General features: G+C 35.7%; 1 protein-coding gene across 3 annotated transcripts in view; it reads left to right on the top strand.

Moving 5' to 3' along the window:
• The window catches only part of Tlk1 (tousled like kinase 1), a 140,258-nt gene that overhangs the window by 28,204 nt on the left and 85,405 nt on the right, over positions 1-26,649 (top strand). For all 3 annotated transcript variants that reach the window (XM_046447164.2, XM_046447165.2, XM_058580175.1), the window contains exon 2: positions 24,212-24,330. In XM_046447164.2, coding sequence (XP_046303120.1) covers positions 24,212-24,330 — 119 coding nt within the window. The remainder of the gene's footprint in view (positions 1-24,211; positions 24,331-26,649) is intronic.

Here is a 26,649-nt window from a genome sequence, read left to right as displayed (position 1 = left end):
GCATGGTAGGCAATCCACTCTATACTGAGCATTTAAAATCCTCAGCTTTTTATTGTACATTTTAATGGTATTTAAAAATTCCTTTTCTAAACTTGTGTAAAATAAAAGTGACTTTCAGCCCAAGTTATTTGAGAGCACAAAGCTATCTAACTAGTTAGTTGTATAAAGCCTATATTTACTAAGAGTGCCCTAAGTGCTTTATTAAAAGCAGTTAATTATTCCTAAGACTAAGGCTTATTCTAGATACTAGTATTAAAAATAAAGTGGATTCATATGTGCCTGGCATACGTAGATATCTTTGTGTGTGTGTATGTATGTGTGTTCCTGAGAATTTAACTTGGGACTCTGTCACTGAGCTACATCTCTGGGCCTTTTTGTTTTAATTTTGAGGCAGGGTCTGTCTAAATTGCCCAGTTTAGCTTCCAGTTTGTGATCCTCCTGCTTCAAGTTCTTGGGTCACTGGGATTATAGATATGTGCTGCCATGCACAGTTTATGTAGCTGTCTTGGTGGTAGAAATAAAATAACGACAGAAGACTGACTTTTTATTTCTCAAATATCACATTATTGAATCAGTATTTTTAGTTTTGATATTTACTGTTTCCTCCCTGCCTCCCTCCCACTTTCCCTCTTCCTTCTTTCTTTTTCTGTGGTATGGAGATTGAACCATGATAAGCAAGCACTGTACCATTGAGCTACATCCCAGCCCTCTCAAACTTTTTATTTGGAGTTAGAGTTGTTGCAATCTCTGTTCATTGTGAGTTTTGCCATAGACAGTATGCAAATAAATGACTATAGCTGTGTTCAAATGAAACCTTTATGGACACAAAAATCTGAATTTCATATGTTTTACTTGTAATAAAATGGTCTTCTTGAGGGTTAGGTTTGTAGCTCAGTGGCAGAGCGCTTGCCTAACCCATGTGAGGCACTGGGTTTGATCCTTAGCACCACATAAAAACAAATAACTAAAATAAAGATATTGTGTCCATTTACAACTAAAAAATATATTTTTTTAAAAAATGGTCTTTTGGGGCTGGGCGGAGTGGCACATGCCTGTAATCCCAGCATCTTGGGATGTGGAGGCGGGAGAATTGTAAGTTCAAAATCAGCCTCAGCAAAAGTGAGGTGCGAAGCAACTCAGTGAGACCCTTTCTCTAAATAAAATACAAAATTGGGCTGGGGATGTAGCTCAGTGTTTGAGTGCCCCTGAGTGCAATACCAAAAAAAAAAAAAAAAAGATCTTCTTGGGATATCTTCTAATCCCCCACATATTTAAAAAAGGTAAAACTGTGTTTGGGAGACTGAGGCAGAAAGGTTATAAATTCAAGGCCAGCCTGGGCAACTTGGTAGATCCTGTCTCCAAAAATAAAAAGAGCTTGTGAGGTAGCTCAGTGGTAGAACACCCCTGGGTTTGGTCCCAAGTACTTCATAAACAAACAAAGTGAAACTGTGCATGTAAAAGATGGTTATTATAAAAACAGGCAGTGCTGCCTACCTCTGGATGGCATAATTTTTCCTGAGGAAGTCGAATACTTCAAGTCATCCAATTATCCCAAGTATTTTTTTCAAGTTTTAAAAAAGAGCATATGTTCCTCTTTTAATAAAGTCGGAGACCAAAATTTTTAGCTCTGTTGATTAGAGCAAATATTTTAGCTGGAAATATTTTAAAGAATTTTAAAATTGTGATGAAGAGTACATGACATAAAATTTACAATCTTGATCATTTCAAAATTAAGTAGTGCTAAATATATTCATTTTGTTGTGCAACTAGTCTCCAAAATGTTTTCCTCTTGCCAAATTGGAACTCTGTATCCTTTAAACAACAGTTACTTGCCATTCTTCTCTGCCTCCAGCCCCTGACAACCACAATTGTACTTTTTGTTTCTATGAATTTGGCTATTCTCAATACCTCAGATAAGTGGAATCATACAATATTTGTCCCTTTGTGACTTGACTTACTTAGTATAACGTTTTCAGGGTACATCCATTTTGCATCGTTTCAGAATTCCCTTTGTTAATCTTTAAGGCAGAATAACATTCTACAGTATATATATATATCATGTTTTGTTTATCTATTTCTTTCACCTCTTGATTATTATGCACAGTGCTTCAAGTAGGTGTGTAAATATCTCTTTTGAGAACCTACTTTTATTTCTTTTGGATATACACTGGAAAGTGGGATTGATGAACCCTTTGCTATTTTTAATCTTTTGAGGAATAGCCATTGCTATCTTGGTTTCTCCAATGACTGTATGATTTTACATTCCTGCCAGCAGTACACAGAGGTTCCAGTTTCTTTACATCCTTGCCAATGCTTATTTTCATTTTTTGGTTAGCTTTACTGGGTGTGTGGTTTTAAAATATATATTTCCCTAGTTATTAGTGATGTGGAGTATCTCTTTTTTGTAGTACTGGGGAATTGAACCCAGGGCCTCACAATGTGGTAGGCAAGTATTCTAATACCCATCTTGTTTTACTTTATTTTGAGACAGGGTCTCATTTAATTATCCAGACTGTCCTTGAACTTGGAGATGTGTTTGCCTCAGCCTCCTGAGTAGCTGGGATTCCCAGCGTGTGCTATTACACCTGGCTGCATCTTTGTTTACAACTAACATTTAAAATTTTTTTTATTTGTTCTTTTTATTTATATATGTCAGTAGAATGTATTTTGACATATCACACATACATGGAGTATCACTCAATCTAATTAGGATCCCATTCTTGTGGTTGAACAAATGTAGTGTTATAATGGTTGTGTGTTCATATATGAACATAGGAAAGTTCTGTCCAGTGCATTCTGTTTTGCCTATTCCCTTCCTTTCATTCCCCTTTGTCTAATCCAGTGAACTTTTATTTTTCCCCCAACCTTTTCTACACAGTAAAGCATCCACATATCAGAGAGACCTTTCAGCCTTTGGTTTTTTGGGATTGGCTTATTTCACTTTATAACATTTTTAATAGACGGATCGTAATTATGTGCATGTATGTGCATGTATGGGATACAATGTGATGTTTAGATATATTAAATCAAACCAATTAACATTCATCATCTCATTTATTTTTTGTGAAAAGACATTTGAAATTTACTTATTTTGAAATATAGTACATTTTAAATTATTATTATTAACAGAAACATTGTACCTTTGAACCAGTATTTCTCCCCACTCCTTCCCCACCACCTCTGATAATCACCATTCTACTCTTTGCTTTGAGTTTAACTCTTTCTTCCCCTCCCCTCCCCTCCCCTTCCCTTCCCCTCCCCCTTCCCTCCCCTCTCCTCTCCTCTCCTTTCCTGTCTTTCTTTTCTTCTGTTTTTGCTACACATGTGGTAGGCAAGTATTCTAATACCCATCTTGTTTTACTTTATTTTGAGACAGGGATCAGGCATTAACCCCTGAGCCATATACCTAGTCCTTTTTATTTTTTTTTAATTTTTAAGACAGGGTGTCACTAAGTTGCTGAGGCTAGCTTTGAACTCACAGTCTTCCTGCCTCAGCCTTCCAGACTGCTGGGATTACAGGTGTGTACCACCAGCTTGAGTTCAACTTTTTAAGATTCCACATATAAGAAATATGTATCTTTCTGTGCCCAGCTTATTTTCACTTACCGTAATGTCCTTTCTGTTTGTCCTTGGTGTCACAAAGGACAAGATTTCCTTTTTTAAGGCTGAATAGTATTTCATTTTTTGTGTGGGTGTATGTATGCCACATTTTCTATATCTGTTTATCCATTGATGGATGCTTACGTAGATTCTATGTCTTGGCAGTTGTGATAATGAATAATTTTGCAATGAATATGGGAGTACAGGTGTCTTTGACATCGATTTCAGTTCCTTTGATATATTAAAGTGGATTTGAGCATCTTCCTATACTCATTGGCCATTTATATATCATCTTTGGAGAAATGTCTAAGTTCTTTGCCCATTTTTTAATTAGGTTGTTAGCTAACTGTATTTTTGAAAAATATTTATTTTTTAGTTATAGGTGGACACAATGTCTTTATTTTACTTTATGTGGTGCTGAGGATCAAACCCAGTGCCTCATGCATGCTAAAAGCGTGCTCTAACTCTTGAGCCACAACCCCAACCCAGCCAACTGTATTTTTAACAATATTTTCCCCTTTTGAGTATGCCCACAAAATACAATTAAGTAAATTAACAATCTACTCCTTATCAAATGCCAAATGTCTTCTCTGATATAAGGGGGATGACTCAAAACAGAGTAGGGAGGAAGAGCATGAGAAGAAGATTACCACGAAACAAGGAAAAGAGGTGGGAGGGAATGGGAGGGAGAAGGGGAATTGCACAGAAGATGGAAGGAGACCCTCATGGTTTCACAAAATACATATACGATCGTGTGAGGGGGAAGGGAAGGAAAAAAGAGAGAGAGATAAGTGTCACAGTAGAATGGGTAGAGAGAGGTGATGGGAGGGGAGAGGAAGGGAGGGGGGATAGGAAGGGCAGCAGAATACAATTGACTCTAGGATTGCTGTATGTATATACATGGATGTATAACCAATGTGATCCTGCAATCTGTACACATGGAAAAATGAGAATTCATACCCTATTTGAATCAAATGTATGATATGTCAAGATCATTGTATTGTCTTGAGCAACTAATAAAAAAAATCTACTCTTTATAAGGGTAATATCTTGTGAGAATGGGAGAACAAGTAAGTGGAAGTTCTGATTTTATAAATGCCAATATAATAGAGAAACTAAACATCCTATAATTTGTTTTTTGAAAAACATAAACAGCAACCTGAAAAAATGAAAATATATAATGTAACTAAAATATTGATTTTTATGTTTTCTATAGAATTATTCAATTATACCTTGCCTGTATAGTATAATTAAAGAGTGTATTAAGCAGATAAGTCTAGAGAGTTACAATGCTGCATAATGTTTAGGCTTACATGGTTCATAAAATTGATTATGACACGTATGGCCGCAATCATTTCTAATTCTTTTCTTCTTTCATTTTGTTCTTCTCTTTATTATAGTGTAAGTCCCAGCAATGTCTTATTTGACTTTTAGGCATTGTAACTTAAAATAGAACTGAGCTTATAAATAATCCTTTGTATGGATGAATTCTTTACTCTATAGGTAGTCAATAAAAAGTTTTTCTCCTTTTCTGTTTACTTTTCCTTTCTCTACATTGAGCTGTGCTTTCTGCCTTTTCTTCTTTCTTGTCATCTCATGTTCTTTGCTAATGATATTTGAACCATTGGTTATAGAATAGGACTTAACGTCATAGAGTCTCTGTTCTTATTGCTAGGTGAATAAGATAAATAAGACCTGAAAGAAACTCACTTTTGTCCTTTCTGATCTGTGCTCCTAAAACATACCAAATTCATTTTCTTCAAAAAAGAACTAATGGTATTCTCCCTAAATCAGGTCTTCCAGTAGTCCTAATTTTAGTACCTGTTATTACCATCTGTCCTTGTAGCAGGTTTTCCCATACTTCTTAAATTCAGTCTGTCAGCAAATCTGTTTTGTCTTCTAGATGCCCTTCTGATCTGATACTGTTCTAGTTCAAGCTATTGTTTTCTCTCTGGACAACTGCATTGGCTGCCTAGCAGGTGTGCATATATCCTCTTTGGAATCTACTGTTAGGCAGAAATGTAGAAGCTATAATACCTCATAAATAACAGTATTTAATTTTCTATCTGACTAAAGTAGGTCAGGTTATATCTGTTTATTTTTATTATTATATAGTTTTATAATGAGCTGTAAGAAACTATGTTTGGTTAGTATTGTGTTATTGAATGTCTGTTGTATGCCAAGAAGAGTTTATCCATATATAGTGTTGCATGTGAATTAGACATTTATTTTTCTTTTAGGAATGAGGAAACTGAGACTAAGAATTTCTATGTGGTGGAACTGAGATTCAGATTTAGTTTTGTTTTATAGACCACATTTCTTCAATTTAAAAGAGTTTGAAGGCTAGGGCTGTAGCTCAGTGGCAGAGCACTTCCCTAGCATGTATGAGGCACTAGGTTTGATCCTTAGCACCACTTAAAAATAAATAAATAAAATAAAGGCATGCTGTCCATTTATAACTACAAAAATAAATTTTAAAAAAGAATTTAACTCTCGGGCCGGGTCCTGCTGAGGGCCGGTCAGGACTCACCCGTTGCTTTGGTTGCCCGGCAAGGGGAACGAAATGCTGCCATTCGCATAGGATACCAACATGGCAGAGATCTGATGTCATCAGAAAGCGGCGGAGGAGAGAACTTCATCAATACCAGCGGCGACATAAACAGTAGGTCTCCTGGTAGGGGGGGTGAGGCACAGACACCCGAGTCTCCTCAATTTGTCGTCGAGCCAGAGGGGAGGAGCCGGGCCGCCGCCAGCGCCTGGAGCAGGTCCAGCGGCTCGCCAGCGTGGTGACCGCGTGACCCCAATTGGAGAGGGGGCGGAGCGGAGCCGCCACCCGCACCCGCAAGGTGGGCAGACCCGCGACCCAGTGGTACATGGGCGTGGTAGGAGGGGCAGGGCAGAGCCGCCGTTCGCGCTTGCAAGGTAAACAGACATGTGACAGCCTGGCAGGTCAGGCCCAGTGGCCTGCCAGTGTGGTACACACGTCACCCCAACTGGAGTAGGGGCAGAGCAGATCCTTCTCCCACGCCCGGATCAGGCCCTGCCGGTGTGGTGGTCACGTGACCCCAATTGGAGTGGGGGCGGAGCAGAACTGCCACCCGTGCCCGCAGGGTGAGCAGACCTGTGACCAACCTGCAGATCAGGCCCAGGGGTCCGCAGGCGTGGTAGGAGGGGCAGGGCAGATCAGCCGCCTGCGCCTCCAAGGTAGGCAGACCTGCAACAGACAGGCGGATCAGGCCCAGGAGCCTGCTGGCGTGGTACACACACCACCCTAATTGGAGTAGGGGCAGAGCAGAGTCGCCACCCGTGCCAGGAACAGGCCCAGCGTCCTGCAGGCGGGGTAGTCAGGACACCCCAATTGGAGTAGGGGCAGAGCAGAGCCTCCACCCGTGCCCGAAGGTGGGCAGATCTGCGACCGACCAGCGGGACAGGCCCAGTGGCCTGCCGGTACGACAGACACGTCACCCCATTTGGAGTAGGGGCAGAGTAGAGCTGCCGCCCGCGCCTGCAGGGTAGGCAAACCTGCAACCGACCGGCGGATCAGGCCCGGTGGCCTGCCGGCGTGGTACACTCGTCACCCCAATTGGAATAAGGAGAGAGCAGAGCCGCCGCCCGTGCCTGCAGGAAACATACGCAAGCAGTATGAAAAGACAAGGAAAGAAAGGACCACAAGCAATGCAGGTCAGCGCAACTTTAGAAGAGGTAACAGCTGCAGCAGATGGAATGTCAGATAAAGAATTCAGGATATACATGCTTCAGATGATCTGGAGTCTCAAGGAAGACATTAAACAGCAAAATCAGACAACGAAAGATCACTTCGACAGTGAATTACGCAAACAAATCCAGGAAGCAAAGGATCAACTATACAGGGAGATAGAGGTTATAAAAAACAAACAAACAGAAATCCTAGAAATGCAGGAAGCAATAAACCAACTTAAAAACTCAATGGAGAATACTACCAGCAGAGTAGAACACTTAGAAGATAGAACATCAGACAATGAAGACAAAGTGTTTCAACTGGAAAAGAACATAGACAGCTCAGCAAGACTGTTAAGAAACCATGAGCAGAACATCCAAGAAATATGGGATAACATAAAGAGACCAAACTTAAGAGTCATTGGGATACAGGAAGGTATAGAGGTCCAAACCAAAGGAATGAGCAATCTATTCAATGAAATAATATGAGAAAACTTCCCAGACTTGAAGAATGAGACAGAATCCCAAATCCTAGAAGCCTACAGGACGCCGAATGTGCAAAATCATAAGAGATCCACACCTAGACACATTATAATGAAGATGCCCAACATACAGAATAAGGAGAGAATTTTAAAAGCTACAAGAGAAAGGAAGCAGATTACATTTAGGGGTAAGCCAATCAGGATAACAGCTGATCTTTCAACACAGACTCTGAAAGCTAGAAGATCCTGGAATAACATATTTCAAACACTGAAAGAAAATGGGTTCCAACCAAGAATTGTGTATCCAGCGAAATTAAGCTTCAGGATGGAAGATGAAATTAAAACCTTCCACGATAAACAAAAGTTTAAAGAATTCGCAGCTAGAAAACCATCTCTTCAAAACATCCTCGCCAAAGCATTACAGGAAGAGGAAATGGAAAATAACAATGAAAACCAACAGTGGGAGGTAGGACAGTAAAGGGGGGGAAAATAATCAAAGAGGAAAACAAACCATGTTTAGTAACAGAAATAAACAAATATGGCTGGAAGAACAACCCATATCTCAATAATAACCCTAAATGTTAATGGCTTAAACTCACCAATTAAGAGACACAGGCTAGTAGAATGGATCACAAAACAAGACCCAACAATATGCTGCCTACAGGAGACGCATTTGATAGGAAAAGACATACATAGGCTGAAGGTGAAAGGTTGGGAAAAATCATATCACTCATATGGACTTCGGAAACAAGCAGGAGTGTCCATACTCATATCAAATAAAATAGATTTCAAGCCAAAGTTAATCAAAAGGGATAAAGAGGGACACTACATACTGCTTAAGGGAACCATACACCAACAAGACATAACAATCATAAATATATATGCCCCAAACAATGGTGCAGCTATGTTCATCAAACAAACTCTTCTCAAGTTCAAGAGTCTAATAGACCACCATACCATAATCATGGGAGACTTCAACACACCTCTCTCGCCACTGGACAGATCTTCCAAACAAAAGTTGAATAAGGAAACTATAGAACTCAATTACACTATTAATAACCTAGACCTAATTAACATATATAGAGTATACCATCCAACATCAAGCAGTTACACTTTTTTCTCAGCAGCACATGGATCTTTCTCAAAAATAGATCATATATTATGTCACAGGGCAACTCTTAGACAATATAAAGGAGTAGAGATAATACCATGCAACTTATCTGATCATAATGGAATGAAACTGAAAATCAACGATAAAAGAAGGAAGGAAAAAGCATACATCACTAGGAGAATGAACAATAGGTTACTGAATGATCAATGGGTTATAGAAGACATCAAGGAGGAAATTAAAAAATTCTTAGAGATAAATGAAAACACAGACACAACATATCGGAATCTATGGGACACATTGAAAGCAGTTCTAAGAGGAAAATTCATTGCTTGGAGTTCATTCCTTAAAAAAAGAAAAAAACCAACAAATAAATGATCTCATACTTCATCTCAAAATCCTTGAAAAAGAAGAGCAAAACAACAGCAAAAGAAGTAGAAAGCAAGAAATAATGAAAATCAGAGCTGAAATTAATGAAATCGAAACAAAAGAAACAATTGAAAAAATTGACAAAACTAAAAGTTGGTTCTTTGAAAAAATAAACAAAATCGACAGACCCTTAGCGATGCTAGCGAAGAGAAGAAGAGAGAGAACTCAAATTACTAGCATACGGGATGAAAAAGGCAATATCACAACAGACACTTCAGAAATACAGAAGATAATCAAAAACTATTTTGAATCCTTATACTCCAATAAATTAGAAGATAGTGAAGGCATCGATAAATTTCTTAAGTCACATGATCTGCCCAGATTGAGTCAGGAGGGTATAGAAAACCTAAACAGACCAATATCAATTGAGGAAATAGAAGAAACCATCAAAAGACTACCAACTAAGAAAAGCCCAGGACCGGATGGGTATACAGCAGAATTTTACAAAACCTTTAAAGAGGAACTAATACCAATACTTTTCAAGCTACTTCAGGAAATAGAAAAGGAGGGAGAACGTCCAAATTCATTCTATGAGGCCAACATCACCCTGATACCTAAACCAGACAAAGACACTTCAAAGAAAGAAAACTACAGACCAATATCTCTAATGAACCTAGATGCAAAAATCCTCAATAAAATTCTGGCGAATCAGATACAAAAACATATCAAAAAAATTGTGCACCATGATCAAGTAGGATTCATCCCTGGGATGCAAGGCTGGTTCAATATACGGAAATCAATAAATGTTATTCACCACATCAATAGACTTAAAAATAAGAACCATATGATCATCTCGATAGATGCGGAAAAAGCATTCGACAAAGTACAGCATCCCTTTATGTTCAAAACTCTAGAAAAACTAGGGATAACAGGAACATACCTCAATATTGTAAAAGCAATCTATGCTAAGCCTCAGGCTAGCATCATTCTGAATGGAGAAAAACTGAAAGCATTCCCTCTAAAATCTGGAACAAGACAGGGATGCCCTCTCTCTCCACTTCTGTTCAACATAGTTCTCGAAACACTGGCCAGAGCAATTAGACAGACGAAAAAATTAAAGGCATAAAAATAGGAAAAGAAGAACTTAAATTATCACTATTTGCAGATGATATGATTCTATACCTAGCAGACCCAAAAGGGTCTACAAAGAAACTATTAGAGCTAATAAATGAATTCAGCAAAGTGGCAGGATATAAAATCAACACGCATAAATCAAAGGCATTCCTGTATATCTGCGACAAATCCTCTGAAATGGAAATGAGGACAACCACTCCATTCAAAATGTCTTCAAAAAAAATAAAATACTTGGGAATCAACCTAACAAAAGAGGTGAAAGACTTATACAATGAAAACTACAGAACCCTAAAGAGAGAAATAGAAGAAGATCTTAGAAGATGGAAAAATATACCCTGTTCATGGATAGGCAGAGCTAACATCATCAAAATGGCAATATTACCAAAAGTTCTCTATAGGTTTAATGCAATGCCAATCAAAATCCCAACGGCATTTCTTGTAGAAATAGAGAAAGCAATCATGAAATTCATATGGAAAAATAAAAGACCCAGAATAGCAAAAACAATGCTAAGCAGGAAGTGTGAATCAGGCGGTATAGTGATACCAGTCTTCAAACTATACTACAGAGCAATAGTAACAAAAACAGCATGGTACTGGTACCAAAACAGGCGGGTGGACCAATGGTACAGAATAGAGGACACAGAAACCAATCCACAAAACTACAACTATCTTATATTTGATAAAGTGGCTAAAGGCATGCAATGGAGGAAGGATAGCATCTTCAACAAATGGTGCTGGGAAAACTGGAAATCCATATGCAACAAAATGAAACTGAATCCCTTTCTCTCGCCATGCACAAAAGTGAATTCAAAATGGATCAAGGAGCTTGATATCAAATCAGAGACGCGCCGTCTGATAGAAGAAAAAAGTTTTTTCTCAGCAAAAGAAACAATAAGAGAGGTAAATAGGGAGCCTACACCCTGAGAACAAATCTTTACTTCTCACACTTCAGATAGAGCCCTAATATCCAGAGTATACAAAGAACTCAAAAAATTAGACAATAAGATAACAAACAACCCAATCAACAAATGGGCCAAGGACCTGAAGAGACACTTCTCAGAGGAGGACATACAGTCAATCAACAAGTGCATGAAAAAATGCTCACCATCTCTAGAAGTCAGAGAAATGCAAATCAAAACCACCCTAAGATACCATCTCACTCCAGTAAGATTGGCAGCCATTACGAAGTCAAACAACAACAAGTGCTGGCGAGGATGTGGGGAAAAGGGTACACTTGTACATTGCTGGTGGGACTGCAGATTGGTGCAGCCAATTTGGAAAGCAGTATGGAGATTTCTTGGAAAGCTGGGAATGGAGCCACCATTTGACCCAGCTATTCCCCTTCTTGGTCTATTCCCCTAAAGACCTAAAAAGAGCATGCTACAGGGACACTGCTACATCGATGTTCATAGCAGCACAGTTCACAATAGCAAGACTGTGGAACCAACCTAGATGCCCTTCAATAGACGAATGGATTAAAAAAATGTGACATTTATACACAATGGAGTATTACTCTGCATTAAAAAATGACAAAATCATAGAATTTACAGGGAAATGGATGGCATTAGAGCAGATTATGCTAAGTGAAGCTAGCCAATCCCTAAAAAACAAATGCCAAATGTCTTCTTTGATATAAGGAGAGTAACTAAGATCAGAGTAGGGACGAAGAGCAGGAGAAGAAGATTAACATTTAACAGGGATGAGAGGTGGGAGGGAAAGGGAGAGAGAAGGGAAATTGCATGGTAATGGAAGGAGACCCTCAGGGTTATACAGTGGAGGGGGTAGAGAGAGAGGAGGGGAGGGGGGGGAGAGGTGGGGAGGGGGGAGGGGGGGGGATGGGAAAGGCAGCGGAGCACAACAGACACTAGTATGGCAATATGTAAATCAATGGATGTGTAACTGATGTGATTCTGCATTCTGTTTATGGGGTGAAGGTGGGAGTTCATAACCCACTTGAATCAAAGTGTGGAATATGATATGTCAAGAAATTTGTAATGTTTTGAACAACCCACAATAAAAAATTAAAAATAAAAAAAAAAGAATTTAAGGTACCTGAGAATATACATTCAATAAATATTTATTCATACTTTATGTCCTGGCTACTCTTTAGACACCTTGATGTTTAAGTGAACAAATAAATCCAAAAATATTATTCTGGAGCTTCTGTTATTGTTTGTGAAGATAAGCTGACTTACAAATGCACCTCTAGACTGAAAATGACTTTGTCTGTCAGGGAATTTCAGAAGTATGAGCATACGCTTGTATTAACCGGAAGATGTATGAAATTAACTTAGCTTGGTTCTTTGTAACTTCCAGTGGCAGGGCAGTCACTAGTTCTTGCCTAGGGCTATAAACATGGTACCTCACTAATGTTTAAGTGTTCTGTCAGCCTGTCCTGAAGTGGTCTTAGCAGCCAGAATGTTCTTTAAATATTTTGTCAGATGTTCCAAAGGCTAGTCTCAAGTTCATGCATTTGCTAGAAGGACTTGTAGAACTTAGCATATAGGGTATTCATGACTGAGATGCATTATAAGGACATAGTATGGATTCACAGCCAGTTTGTAAGGGAGGGGGAATATAGGTAAGTCCAGAGGAATCTATATGTTGGGATCTCTTTATTCTTTTCCATACCAGAAGGTCACACAGAGCTTAATTTTCCCTCATCAGTGAAGATGCAACAACATACGTGAAGTGCCTACCAAGGGCAGCCCGTCAGACTCTATATTTAGAGAGTAATGAAGTATTGTATATCTATTTAATGTAATGTTAGATAGCCATGAAAATAATTTGGAAGAAAATATGTCATCATATGGGAAATTACTTTTGTATAATTGGAAAAAATAGGATATAGAATAGTAATTAGTGTAGACCATAGGTAGTAGTGATAACTGCCAGACAACTTTTCTATCTCTGGTATTTGCAGATGCCTTTAAAACACAAATTTTCTTGCAGCAACGTAGGAAAATACAGAAAGTTGATAACCTTTTATTATGGAAAAATTTTAAAGTTTATTGAAGGTAGGATGAACTTTGTAATAAAGTTTAGTGTACCTTTCACATAGTTGTGACACACATCAGGGTTTTAAAAAACTTCTTTAAAAAATACTTTATTTTAGTTGCAGTTGGACACAATACCTTTATTTTATTTTTATGTGGTGCTGAGGATCGAACCCATTGCACTACCTGTGCTAGGTGAGAGATCTACCACTGAACCACAACCCCATCCCCTAAACTTTTTTTTTTAAGTTGTTGATGGACCTTTATTTTATTTATTTAGTACAGTGCTGAGAATCATACCCAGTGCCTCACAGGCAAGTACTGTACCACTGAGCCACAAACTCAGCCCCAACACACATCAGTTTTAATACAAAAGTTTGTGTTCCATTAGGGTTTTTGCACTGGGTCGGGGGAGGGGGCAGAGTGTATACAGGATTGAACCCAGGGGCACTCTACTGATGAGCCACATTGCCAGCCCTTTATATTTATTAGTTCTAGACAGGGTCTAACTAAGTTGCCCAGGCTGTCCTTGAACTTGTAATCTTCCTGCTTCAGCCTCCTGAGCAGTTGTGATTGTAGGTGTGCGCCACTGTACCCGGTCCTTTAACTTTTATCTTAGGAAGCACATTAGTAAGAATTTTTTTTTTAATTTTATTAAAAATAACTATTGTTTTATATTATTAGAACAGTATTATTAGCATGCAATGAGTTTATGTAAGTACACAAGTTTATAATTTATCTGAAACTTTTTTTAATAGCAGAGAACTGCAGTCATTTACATTATTTAATTTTATTAAGGGTATTTGGGGGAAGCATTTTTCAAAAATGAAAGTTTTTTGGTGGGGTGGATGAATTGGGGTAACTGAGTTTTTGAGCATATGATTGCTATTAAGGAAAATAAATCCAAACTGAGAATTGGGTGGATGGAGGTTTTATGTAATTTCTCTCATTTAGTAGCATTTCCCAACAGATTATAAATTAAAAAAATTTTTTTTTTTAGTTGTAGATAGACACAATATCTTTGCTTATTTTTTTATGTGGTGCTGAGGATCAAACCCAATGCTTCAGATGTACAAGGCAAGTGCTCTACCACTGAGCTACAGCCCTGCCCAACAAATTATAAATTTATGGTGAACTTTTAGTTTTTTTTTTTTTTTTTTTTCCCCAAATGATTGAAGTTGTGAATGTTTAAAACATTTTTGAGTGCTGCAAGCTTTTTTTTTTTTTTTTGGTCTCCTAGGCACCCTAGATTATAAAGCATAATCTTAATTGTTTAAAAAATATATGAAGAAAAAAGACTAGAAGAAACCAGAATGTGGACATTGGTTATCCCTGGGTAGAAGGGCTCTGGATAGTATGTTTTTAACTTTACTTTTTAGGAGTTTTTGCATTTTTCCCTCAATATATCTTAATCGTTTGCTGTAAGAGTTACAACAAAAAATGTTTAAAATGACCAAGTTTTCTTAAAAAAAAAGTAAATCTGACTTTGAGCAATTCTAGATTAGACCTTTCCTGTCTTTACCACGAGCTTATATAATTGAACATTTATACTTTTTCTTTGCTCTCTGTGCTTACTATTTTCAGTCATTTGGATGAAATATCTGTGATGTGCACATATGTGTCTATGTACAATGCATATATATATATATATATATATATATATGTGGGTAAGTATAAATAGATGGATAGATACATGTGTCTCAGAGGTAGATAAATATTTTGATGAAACAGAATAAAGTATAAAAAAGACTTGTGTTTATATGCAGTGCAAAGGATGACCAGAGAGGTATTTCAGATTAATAGTGAAAGGTTGAATTATTGAGAAATTGTGACATTTTCCTTTGGAAAAAAAATTTGCAGATATATGTAGTTTTTAAAATGGATTAAGTTCTCAATGTTAATATCAGGAATCAGAAAAATGAAGATTATTTTTGTGAATTCATGTGAGAGATTGTTAGAAAATAGAAACATTGGACTGGTTTTTGATAGCTCATTTAACATATTTATTTAACTGCCAGAAAATTAGAATATTTGGCTTTAAAATGGGGAATCACATTGCAGAATAAACGATGGAATATAATATATATTATATATAAAAATAATAGCTGTGTTCACTGGATATGTGATGTAAAATATTGTCAATGAAAAAAGAATGTTCTTTTAGGGCTGGGGTTATGGCTAAGCGGTAGAGTGCTCGCCTCGCACATGCAAAGCCCTGGGTTCAATCCTCAGCACCACATACAAATAAATCAAATAAAGTTATTGTGTCCAACTACAACTATAAAAAAAATATTAAAAAAGAATATTCTTTTATGTGAAAATGGATGTTTTAAGAATCAGAAGTGAGTCTACAGTATTATAAATGGTGTACCCCTCTTGAATAATTTTTCTTGTACTTTTAATTGCATTTAAAAAAACTAATGAAAAGGAATAACTTAAATGAAGTATTTTATCTTGTTAGAATAAATTAAATTTATTATTTTTATTTTATAATAAAAATGTTCTCTGTCTTACCAGGCATAATATGAAAAGTACTAATACAAAAAAAAAAAACTTTTTTGTAAACATCAGTTTATCAGGTATGATATGAAAAAGAAACAAAAATCGGGAAATGAGTTTTTTATGGATTTTGAAAGTTTTAAGTTAAAAATATAAGATGATGGCTCAGAAGTAGAATCTACATTAGCAGTATCTTAGTGAATAAATTGATTTTCTTTGCTTTTTGGTAACTGGAATTAGATTTAAAAACACTCTTTCTAAATATTTTGATTTTTATTTGGACTATGTGTTGAAAAAGAAGAAACTTAAATAATTAAAAAAATTACATAATGAAAAAACTTATTGTCATAAGTAAAGGTGGTAGTACTTGGTAGTCTTGACTCACCAGAACTAATAGTATGTCCAAATACCATCATCTCTGACACCTTGAAAGACCATACTTTATAATAGTTAACATTAATTGAGTGAGTTTGTTAGTGTGGTGTGAAAGACAAAAGGTGAACAAGGGAGAGAAAATGTTTATTTGAATGGGCATAACAAACTGTGCTGATTGGATAAAATTGCATGCTTCATTCTTTCCTTTAAAATATTTCTATATGTGGAATGTGACTAATATATAGGCAGTGACATCTTTGTTTTTTATGATGTTTAGGGTGTACATTTGTAAACTGGGGGGAATAGTTTAGTAAGAATAGTAGCATTTAGCATAATTAGAACACAATTGGTTATATTTTGAAATGAGATTTTTTTAAGAATGGCATAGTCTTTAGTATGTTTCTTAATTTTTTCCAAGTATAAACATTTATTATATAATAAATAATGTAATAGATTGTGGTGAAGTAACTTTTTGTTCAAAACATCTCATCCCTTGTAAATTGAGTACTGACTTTTTGGATAAGCATCAGAAAAGATAGTTTGAGTTCTTAACAATTGAAATCTTTGAAATGAACTTTCGAGGATAGTGGTCAGCAAACTACATATTTTTGCATTTTTACCAGGTTAAAAAAGATCAAAAGAAGAATAATACTTTGTGACATGTGAAATTTGAATTTCATTGTCCATAAATACTGTTAAGTCTTGCTGGAAATACAGTCAGCTTCTTTTGCACCGCAATGGCAGAACTGAGTGGTTTTGACAAACTATACATGCCATTCTCATCATTTGGTGGTGCCGCTTCTTTGGTGTGCTGCAAATTGCAGTGCTGTGGTTATAACTTAACAGTGTTTTGAGTACCACATCTGTTGCCAGTGTTCAATAATTGTTTTACTACCAGTGCATATCCAACACATCAAAACAAGAAAAGAATAATGGACTTTGGTGCTCATACATGCACACATTTTGTGTACGTTGCTGGGAATTGGACCCAGAACTTTGTGTATGATAATCATGTGCTCCAGCACTGAGCTCTGCCAGTAGCCCCTGAGTGGTACACTTTTTTAACTCTCAGTGGAGTTTGAATTGGTTCGTTGTTTAGCTAGCAAAACATTGTTCTTAATATGCAGTGATACTATAGCTGTATAGAATAGTACAACATGTTGAAATTACTAGATTAAGCATATATCACACCATAACATAAAAGTAAAATTTTAAATGAAATATCTTGTGCTAGGGATATGGCTCAGTGTTGGAGCGCTTACCTAGCATGTGTGAGGACCTGCGTTCAATTCCCACCACTGCAAAAACAAAACACACAAAATACATAAAATAAAATGAAATATCTCATCATAGCATAATTTCTTCCTAAAAATGAAAATGAGGCTGTAACCAAAACAAGTTCCAACTGGCTTGTTAGCCAAGCAAGAAGAACCATTTACTGATGTCAAGTTAATTAAATTGTTTTTGATTGTAAGCATTCAAAAAAACTAGATCTGGAGAAAATAAACTTCTTGTAAACTATTAGTATTTTGGCAAGAACAGTTTATTTAGGAGTTGAAGACTTTACTAGTCAATTAAAAAACAAGGCAAATGATTTAGAGTGGTTTTCCTGGGCTCTTGATGGCTTGACACATGTTATTGATACTACTTAGTTGTTGTTGTTTATTGAAGGATTCAGTGCCAAAATTGTAGTAGTTGAAAAATTAACCTTATGAATCTTCATTGTGTAACAACTACAGACAAGAATATTTTCAAAGTTGAGAAAACACCAAGCACAATATGAAGTGGAAACTACTAAGATGTGCTGCAATGGATGTTGATAACGTATGTGTGGGCCAGGCTTAGTTGGACAGATTTACAAAATTTGTGAAAATGTGAATGTTCAAAGTCTATGGTTTTTCCATGTGTATTCATCAGCAGGTAATTTGCAGAAAATATTTGAGTCTGTTGTGTATATTGAATTAGTACTGCCACCTGTGAATGTCACTCACTCTTAAGCTAGCATCAACTGCAGAATTTTTGTTAGAAATAGAGGTTGAATCTCTCTACTGGGTTAGCATTGGTAAGGTTTTTTTTTTTTTGGTAATTACTTGAACTAAAACCTGAGGTGAAATTTTTTCCTGATCATTCTGAACCATTATTATCAAATAGTGTTTAGTTTTGAAAATTATTTTTTTCCTGCAAACTTGATAATGTTTTTAAATAAATTTAGCCTAAAATTACAAGGCAAAAAGTGGTTATATGTGAAATATAAAGTTCAGTATAATCATTTCCGTGACAACCAAGTTTATTCACAAGTAATGCCAAGCTGTTTTTTATACTTCTCATGCTTTCAAAGATGTTAGATCTTCATTTTGCATGAATTTTTTTTTTAAGAGAGAGAGAGAGAATTTTAATATTTATTTTTTAGTTTTCGGCAGACTCAATATCTTTGTTTGTATGTGGTGCTGAGGATCGAACCCAGGCCGCACGCATGCCTGGTGAGCACGCTACTGCTTGAGCCACATCCCCAGCCCATGAATTTGAATGAATATATTTTTCAGCCTCAACCTGTAGTTCCAACAACATTTCAGATATTGATGTAAATGTAAAGGAAATTTCCAAATTTTAAAGTCCATTTAATTGTACATTTGAAGAACTTCTACTTAACTTTTAATTAGAAGTGATTAATTTGAAGATTAATAACAAAGAAGGCAAATATCAAAAGAAGAATCTAATAAAATTCTGTACCCATCTTCCAACTAATAAATATGCTTAATTAAAATCATATGCTTGTAGATTGGTATTGTTATTTGGTAGAGCTTGTCTCTGAAAAGATATTTTCAAAGATATAAACATAAAATCTCATTACAGATCAGCTTACAGTAGTATTTGCAATAAATTTTGAGGATGGGAAACCCCAGTGAAGTGAGGTGTTATCACCCAAAAAAGTCCATTCTTTTTGTTAGCTGACTTATATTACGAAATAGAATATTTAATAAAGTTTGTGGAATTTTTTTCTTGATTACTCCTGTTGGCCTGTGAGAACTAAAATACTTATGACTCGTCCTTTTAAAGAAAAAGTTTGCAGATCCTTGTTCTATAACAGTGTTTCTCAAATACTAATGCATATAGTAATTACTTTGGATCTTGTTAAAATGCACATTCCTCTACAGAGGAATCCAAGAATTTGCATCTTAAGTGATGCAGTTGCTGTTGATCTGTGGACTGCATTTTGATTAGCAAATCTCTAGTATACAAGACTAGATTTATAGACAATGCTACTAATATTTATTAAGCATCTGTTATTTGCGAAGAGTTAGACCAGGGACTCTTATATTATTGCCTCTTCAAAAGATCTTGAAAACTTGTTAGAAGGTGTTAAAGAATTAAGGAAATGTTGGGTAAAAGTTTAAGGTTAGAATGTTGTTTCTTTTCCTTGGGGGTGTAGTTTCTCCTAAGACCTGATGTGGGAGGATTGAGGTCTTGGAGGAAGCAGTACATCTGAGAAAAACATAGGAAACAAGATGCTGGGCTGATCCAAGTGAAAGTGGACCTCATTTTCTCATCTTTTGCTTGGTGCTGGTATGCCATCAGTTACCAAGCCAAAGGGTGGGCATTGTGTATAACATTTTGCAAATATTTTCTTCCAGTCCTTTATTTGCCTTTTTACTTTGTAGCTGTCTTTTGAATTTGCAAAATTTTAAGTTTTTTAAGAAAACCAATTCACTGATTTAATTTTTTTGCTTTTAAAAATTGTGGTAAATATAATAATACAGAATTTGCCATTTAAACCATTTTTAAGCGTATGGTTTAGCAGTATTAACTACATTCACATTATTGTGCTAGCATCACCACCTTTCATCTCTAGAAGTTTTCCACATTTTCCAGTTAAAACTCAGTATCCATTAAATACTTAATTCCTTGTTCTACATCTCCCCAACTCTGGCAACCACCCTTATACATTATGTACACTTCTGGCTATAAGGAAGTATTATACATTATTTGATCTTTTGTGACTGGCTTATTTTACTTAGTATAATGTCTTTGATTTTCTCCAAGTTTTACCACACATTAAGATTTACTTTCTTTTTAAGGCTGAATGATATTCTCTTATGTATATAACACACTTTGTTTATCTATTCATTCATTGATGGGCACTTGGGTTCTATCTTTAGAGAGTATGACTAATGCTGCTGTGAACATGGAATTACAAATGTCTGTGTCCCTGCCTTTACTTTTTGTCATTTATATACTCATAAGTGCAATTTCTGTGTCATATATAATTTTGTGTTTAATTTTTTAAGGGACTGCTATACTTTTTTCCATAGTGGCCACACCATTTTATATTTACGTAAACATTGCACAAGGGTTTCACTTCCTTGCTGTGTCAGTAGCTCTCCAATAGTGTAAAATAAATGTCTGAGATAATTAACTTGAAAAGAGTAAAAGTTGGGCTGGGGTTTTGGCTCAGTGGTAAAGTGCTTGTCTAGCATGTACGAGGCACTGGGTTTGATCCTCAGCACCACATATAAATAAATAAATAAAATACAGGTATTGTGTCCATCTACAACTAAAAAATTTTTAAAAAGAGTAAAAGTTTGTTTTGGCTATGCTTTCAGAGGTTTCAGTCCATGTTCAATTGATCCTATTGCTTTGAGGCCCTTGATGAAGCAACATATCATGGCATTGGGCACATGGTAGAGCAAATTGTTCACCATGATGGTTGGAAAATGAAAAAGAAGGGCCCAGGGACCCAATATCCACTTGTAGGGCTCACCTCTAATGCCTAAACATCTTTCTACCAGACTCCACATCTTAAAGGTTTCACTACCTCCCAGTAAGTAGTGCCATGGACTGGGGACAAAGACTTCCATATATAGGCCTTTGGAAGAAATTCTTGATCCAGACTGACACTTGCCAACACTTTTTGATGTATGTGGTGCTAGGGATCGAACCCAGGGCCTTGGGCATGTTAGGCAAACACTCTGTCAATTCAGCTATATCCTTAGCCCTTGTTTTTTGTTTCTGTATGCTAGTAATCTTACGTGGATGTGAAGTGCTATCTCATTGTGGCTTTGATTTCTTTCCTTAATCATTAACATTACTCAATGTCTTTTCATGTGCTTATTGGTATGTTATCTTTGGAGAAATTTCTATTCACATCTTTTGTCCATTTTTAATTGCTTTTTGTTTTTCATTGTTGCATTATAGAAGTTCTTTGTATGTTCCAGATATGAGACCTTTATCAGACAGATGATTTGCAAATATTTTCTCCATTTTATGGGATATCTTTTTGTTCCATTGATTGTATTCTTTGGTGCACAGAAGTTTTGTGATTTTGATGAAGTCCAATTTATTTATTCTTTTATTTCCTGTTGTCATATTCAAGAAATCATTGCTGAATTCAGTGTCATGAGGTTCCCTTTATGTTTTTTCCTAATAGTTTTGGGTCTTCTGGTATCCATTTTATTTAAAAATTAAAATTAACACACTTTGTTTATTCATGATATGGAGTTCATGTATATGGCTATCCAGTTTTCCGAGCACCATTTGTTGAAAAGACTGTTCTTGCTTTGTTGAATGGTCTTGGTGAACTCAGTAATTTCATGTGGTAGTTTATTTTCTGGGCTGTTGTGACCCATTGATTTTTATGTTGGTCTTTATGCCAGTACTTTATACTTAGTTTTAAAATGTGACAATATGTTCAAAATGATCCTGTGCCAGTGAAGAACCAATAGGGATGTTTTTTTTTTTTTTTAATAACCCCAAACCTCAGTAGATTGTAAGTCCCAGTGTCAAGCTTAAGAATTGGTGGACTTGTCATATAATAGGTACTTGATTTGGGAATCCTAAACTTGAGCCACAGGGACTCTGCAAGAGAACAGAAGGTCATGAGAGATGGTCATAGTTAAAAGAGAACCAGGAGGGAATAGAAAGGTATGGTAGAATTTTGAACACTAGAATTATTTTTGTTTTGCTTTTGTCCCCCTATCCCTGCCCGCCCCATCCCCTATCAAGTAATAGTATACTTTTTGTTGTACTAATGGATCAGAGAAAAATGGGAGCATTGGCTATACTAAGGATGATGTGGTAACAAATCACTAGTTTGAGGAAAGAATTAAATGACTATATTAATGGCATGAAATTCAAGCCAAGGTGGACTTTTAAGAAAACAAACTAGGACAGAAGGAGGTAAAGGGGGGGGAAGAAGGTGCTAGAGAGATGATATACATGTGAATGTAAGATTTTATAGATATTGAAAAGAAATGAGATCAAAAGCAAGAGTTAAAAACTTTAGCTTTTTAGCTTTCTGTATTTTCTGAGATGGAATAAAGAGTGGATGGGAGGGGGATATATTCAGGTACAGAGATGCAAGTAAATGTGGAAAGATGGTCACTGTTCATAAGTCCTCTATCCAGATGAGAATGAAAGGTAAGTGAGGGAAATTTAAAAGGTAAAGTGTATAGGAACAGTTGTTAAACTTTAGGAAGTAATTAGGGTGTGTGGAAGAACTATTTTAATTTACAAATGTTCCCTATAATATCTTTCCTGTTACCTTTGAGAACCCCCATTTCTGAAGTTTATCTATCAGTAGAGAATTAGCAGACATAGATAAAATAATTTTTAAGACGTTAATTGAACTTCAACTAGAATTTGTGAGAGTGCTAAACCCCCCATCCCCACTTTTCAAGGTGATTGTTTAATAGTTGTACCTCAGTGATTTGCTTTAACCATGTGTATGTTTCATCTACTTTGTGAAAACTTAAATCTGTGAACTGTACAGTTGGCCCTTCAGCTTCTGGCATGCATGAATTCAGTCAATGACAAGTTTGAAAATGTTTGGGAGGAAAAACGTTGCAACTATACTGAGGAAGTACAGACTTTTTCCCCTTGTAATTATTCTGTAAACAATATGGTCTAACAGCTGTTGATATAGCATTGATACTGCATTAGGTATTATAAGTAATTTAGAGATGATTTAAAGTATAATGGGACTTGAGCATCTGTGGATTTTGGTATCCATGGGGTCCTAGAACCAATCATCCATGTAAAACAAGGGACAGCTGTACAAAAAAAATCTTCAGGGACCTATCAATGACAAAATAATCCTTCCCATTTTAAAATGTAGTTAGCTAGATAAGGCATAGAAACAAAATGAAAATTAAGTGGTGGTAATATCTATCTAAATTCTGTACAAGCTTATTATCAAAGTGATATTTTTCAAACTGTGGATTTGTGGTCCATTAATAACTCACAATTAGTGTTGTCTACTCCCCCTTAATGGATTAGAATAAAATAGATACCATACAGGACTCTTATTACTATAGTAGTTTCCATAGTGTAGTGTTTGTGGAAAACTTCTTTATGCATATAAGTATCTGTATACTGAATTGGAAGGAAAATATATTTCTTACTATAGGTTATAGTCAAAAGTGTAGGGCATTTTTTTGTGTGGTTTGTGGTACTGAGAATTGAACCCAGGGCTCCACCACTAAGCCATATTCCTATATTCCCAGTCCTTTTTATTTTTAAAAATTATTTCTTCTTTATTAAATTATTTATTTATTCTAATTTGTTATACATGAAGGCAGAATGCATTCATTTCATATTACACATATAGAGCACAAATTTTCAAGTCACTGGTTGTACACAAAGTATTTTTTAATTTTTTGTTTTGAGACAGGTCTTACCAAGTTGCTGAGGCTGGCCTTGGAATCCTCCAGCCTCAGCCTCCTGAGTTGCTGGGATTACAGACGTGTGCCACTGTGACTGGCAGGATGTTTTTGATAAATGTGTGAATATTATAAAAATCTTAAAGTCTCCTAATTTCATCAGTTTATAGCATTTGTTTGTAAATTTTCATTGACAACTAACTATATATTTTATGTTTGTATATGAATATGTACGTGCACAACATACACCCATGTACAGATCTGCATATGTATGTCTGTTTTTCTTTTTCTTAATAGGTGCAATGGATGAGCTTCATAGTCTGGATCCAAGAAGGCAAGAGTTATTGGAAGCTAGATTTACTGGAGTTGCAAGTGGGAGCACTGGGAGCACTGGTAGTTGCAGCGTTGGAGCTAAAGTGAGTAAAACTTTAATTTTTCTTTAATATTCTTTGTCTGTATTAAATTGCCTAAAATATTTTGTAAAGGAACTTTATATATTTGTTTAACAGCAAACTATTATTCCTTTTTTTTTTTTTTAGAGGAGAGAATTTTTTTTAATATTTATTTTTAGTTTTCAGTGGACACAACATCTTTATTTTATTTTTTTTTAATGTGGTGCTGAGGATCGAACCCAGCTCCCCGCGCATGCCAGGCAAGCGCGTTACCACTTGAAACACATCCCTAGCCCTATTATTACTTTTATAATGTGTTTAAAACGATAGTATTTATAAACTTGATTTTTGTTTTTTTCTGGTGGTGCTGGAAGTGGAACCCAGGGTCTTGTGCATGCTAGGCAAGTGTTCTACCACTGAACTATATGCCTCACCATCCTATAAACCTGATTTCTAATATAGCATAACATTTTTCAGGGACCTTATGTTATATGTTTCAAATAAAAGTCCTTTTAAGTACTCACTCATGATTAGTTTAGACCCACCCAGATAATCTGGGATAATCTGCTTAACTCAGAGTCCTTGTTCTCAGACACGTCTGCAAAACTCCTTTTGCCATGTAGGATAACAGTCATGGTTTCTGGGTATTAGTGTGTTGACCATTATTTCCTCTACCGTGTACCATCATTCTTTGTTTTTGTTTGTTTCCCAGTACTGGGGATTGAAATCAGGGGCACTTTCCCAGTGAACTATGCTCCCAGCCCTCTGTATTTTTTTATTTTGAGATAGGGTTTTGCTAAGTTGTTTAGGCTATCCCAAACTTGCCATTCTCCTTCCTCCACCTCTTTGAGTAGCTGGGATTACTGGTGTGTGCCACCAAATCCAACTGGTTTTCTTATATTCCCCCTCCCCCCTGGTTTTTTTTTTTTTTTTTTTTTTTGGGTGTAGCTGAGAATAATTGATAGGCAGTGAGTAATACTGAAGAAATTCCTAGTGGGATGTAATAACAATATTTCATGTTCTACCTTTAAATTCATCTGTGGTGTGTAGTAGCAATTCAGTTTTGTTTTTCCTCCATCTGGTGAACCAGTTTTCTCTACAATGCTTCTTAAATTGTCCATGTTTTTTTCACTGATTGGTGATACCACCTTTATCATATATACGACTTGTATATTTACTACATATCATTTGTCACATGATAGTATAGATGATTACTATGTATATATGTGAGTCTGCCTCTGTGTTTTTGTGCTAATATTACATTAAAATATTATTGTATTTTGGAATGTCTTCTAATATAGTAGAGCAAATCTCTTTTTGTTCTTTTAAGATCAGTTTATTTATGGATCTTTATTCCCTCATAAAATTTGAGTATCTCTTCATGTGCTTGTTAGGATTTGGGAATTCTGTAGTGGCTTATTTGTATCTGTTTCCTTAAAAGAATCAAGTGTGATTTTTTTTCTAATGCATTCAGTGTATAGATCAATTTGGGAAGTACTAACATCTTTATAAGATTAGGTTGTCCTATTTAGTCCATGAAATGTCTCCCCATTTTTATTCAGTTCTGTAGAATTTTTAAAATTTTACTTTCTAGTGTGTTACTGTAGCTTAAGATGTTTTTTTTAAGTTTTTAAAATCTGGTCTGGTGTCTAGCTGTCATATTATATGTATGTATGTGAGCGTGCATGTGTGTGTGTATATATGTGTGTGTTTGTATATATTATATATATGTATATATACATAATATATTATATATATGTATATATACATATATATATATATATATATATATATAATTATTTTCCTTAATGTTGTAACCACCTTCAAGTACTATGTTTTATTCTTTCCCTAAAAGAGGAATCATCCAATTTTTAATGTTTGCTATAGATTATAAGTATATAACCATGACCAAGTTAAAGAATAGCTTTTCTATTACTGGTTAGTTAAGAGCTTTTTGTTCATTTGTTTTAAAAACCTAAATGGTGTTGAACTTATAAAAGTTTCTTTTGTTGTTGTTTGAAAGAATCCTGATTTTTTCCCCTTTGGATTATTGATATGGTTATTTAGTAGATTTAAAAGTGTTTAAATTTGTTTGCATTTCTGTGATAAACTTAATTTTGATGTATTACTTTAAAAATATATTTATTGGATTTCATTTGGATTTTTATATAGAAACGTTGAAAGAAATAGATGTTACATACTGGACAAGTATAGTTCAGTGAGTGTTGTTTTTGATTTTGTTTTGTTTTGGCCATACTGGGGATTACCCAGGGCCTTCTGTATGCTAGATAAGTACTCTACCACTGAGATATATCCCCAGCTAGTTCGTTAATTTTTGACAAA

This window comes from Marmota monax, unplaced genomic scaffold, assembly GCF_021218885.2.
Source record: "Marmota monax isolate L192 unplaced genomic scaffold, Marmota_monax_Labrador192_F-V1.1 WCK01_AAM20220418_F8-fsc00007, whole genome shotgun sequence".
Taxonomy (NCBI): Eukaryota; Metazoa; Chordata; class Mammalia; order Rodentia; family Sciuridae; genus Marmota; species Marmota monax.
The sequence above is the reverse complement of the archived record's forward strand: the minus strand, read 5'-3'. Positions and strand labels throughout refer to the sequence as shown.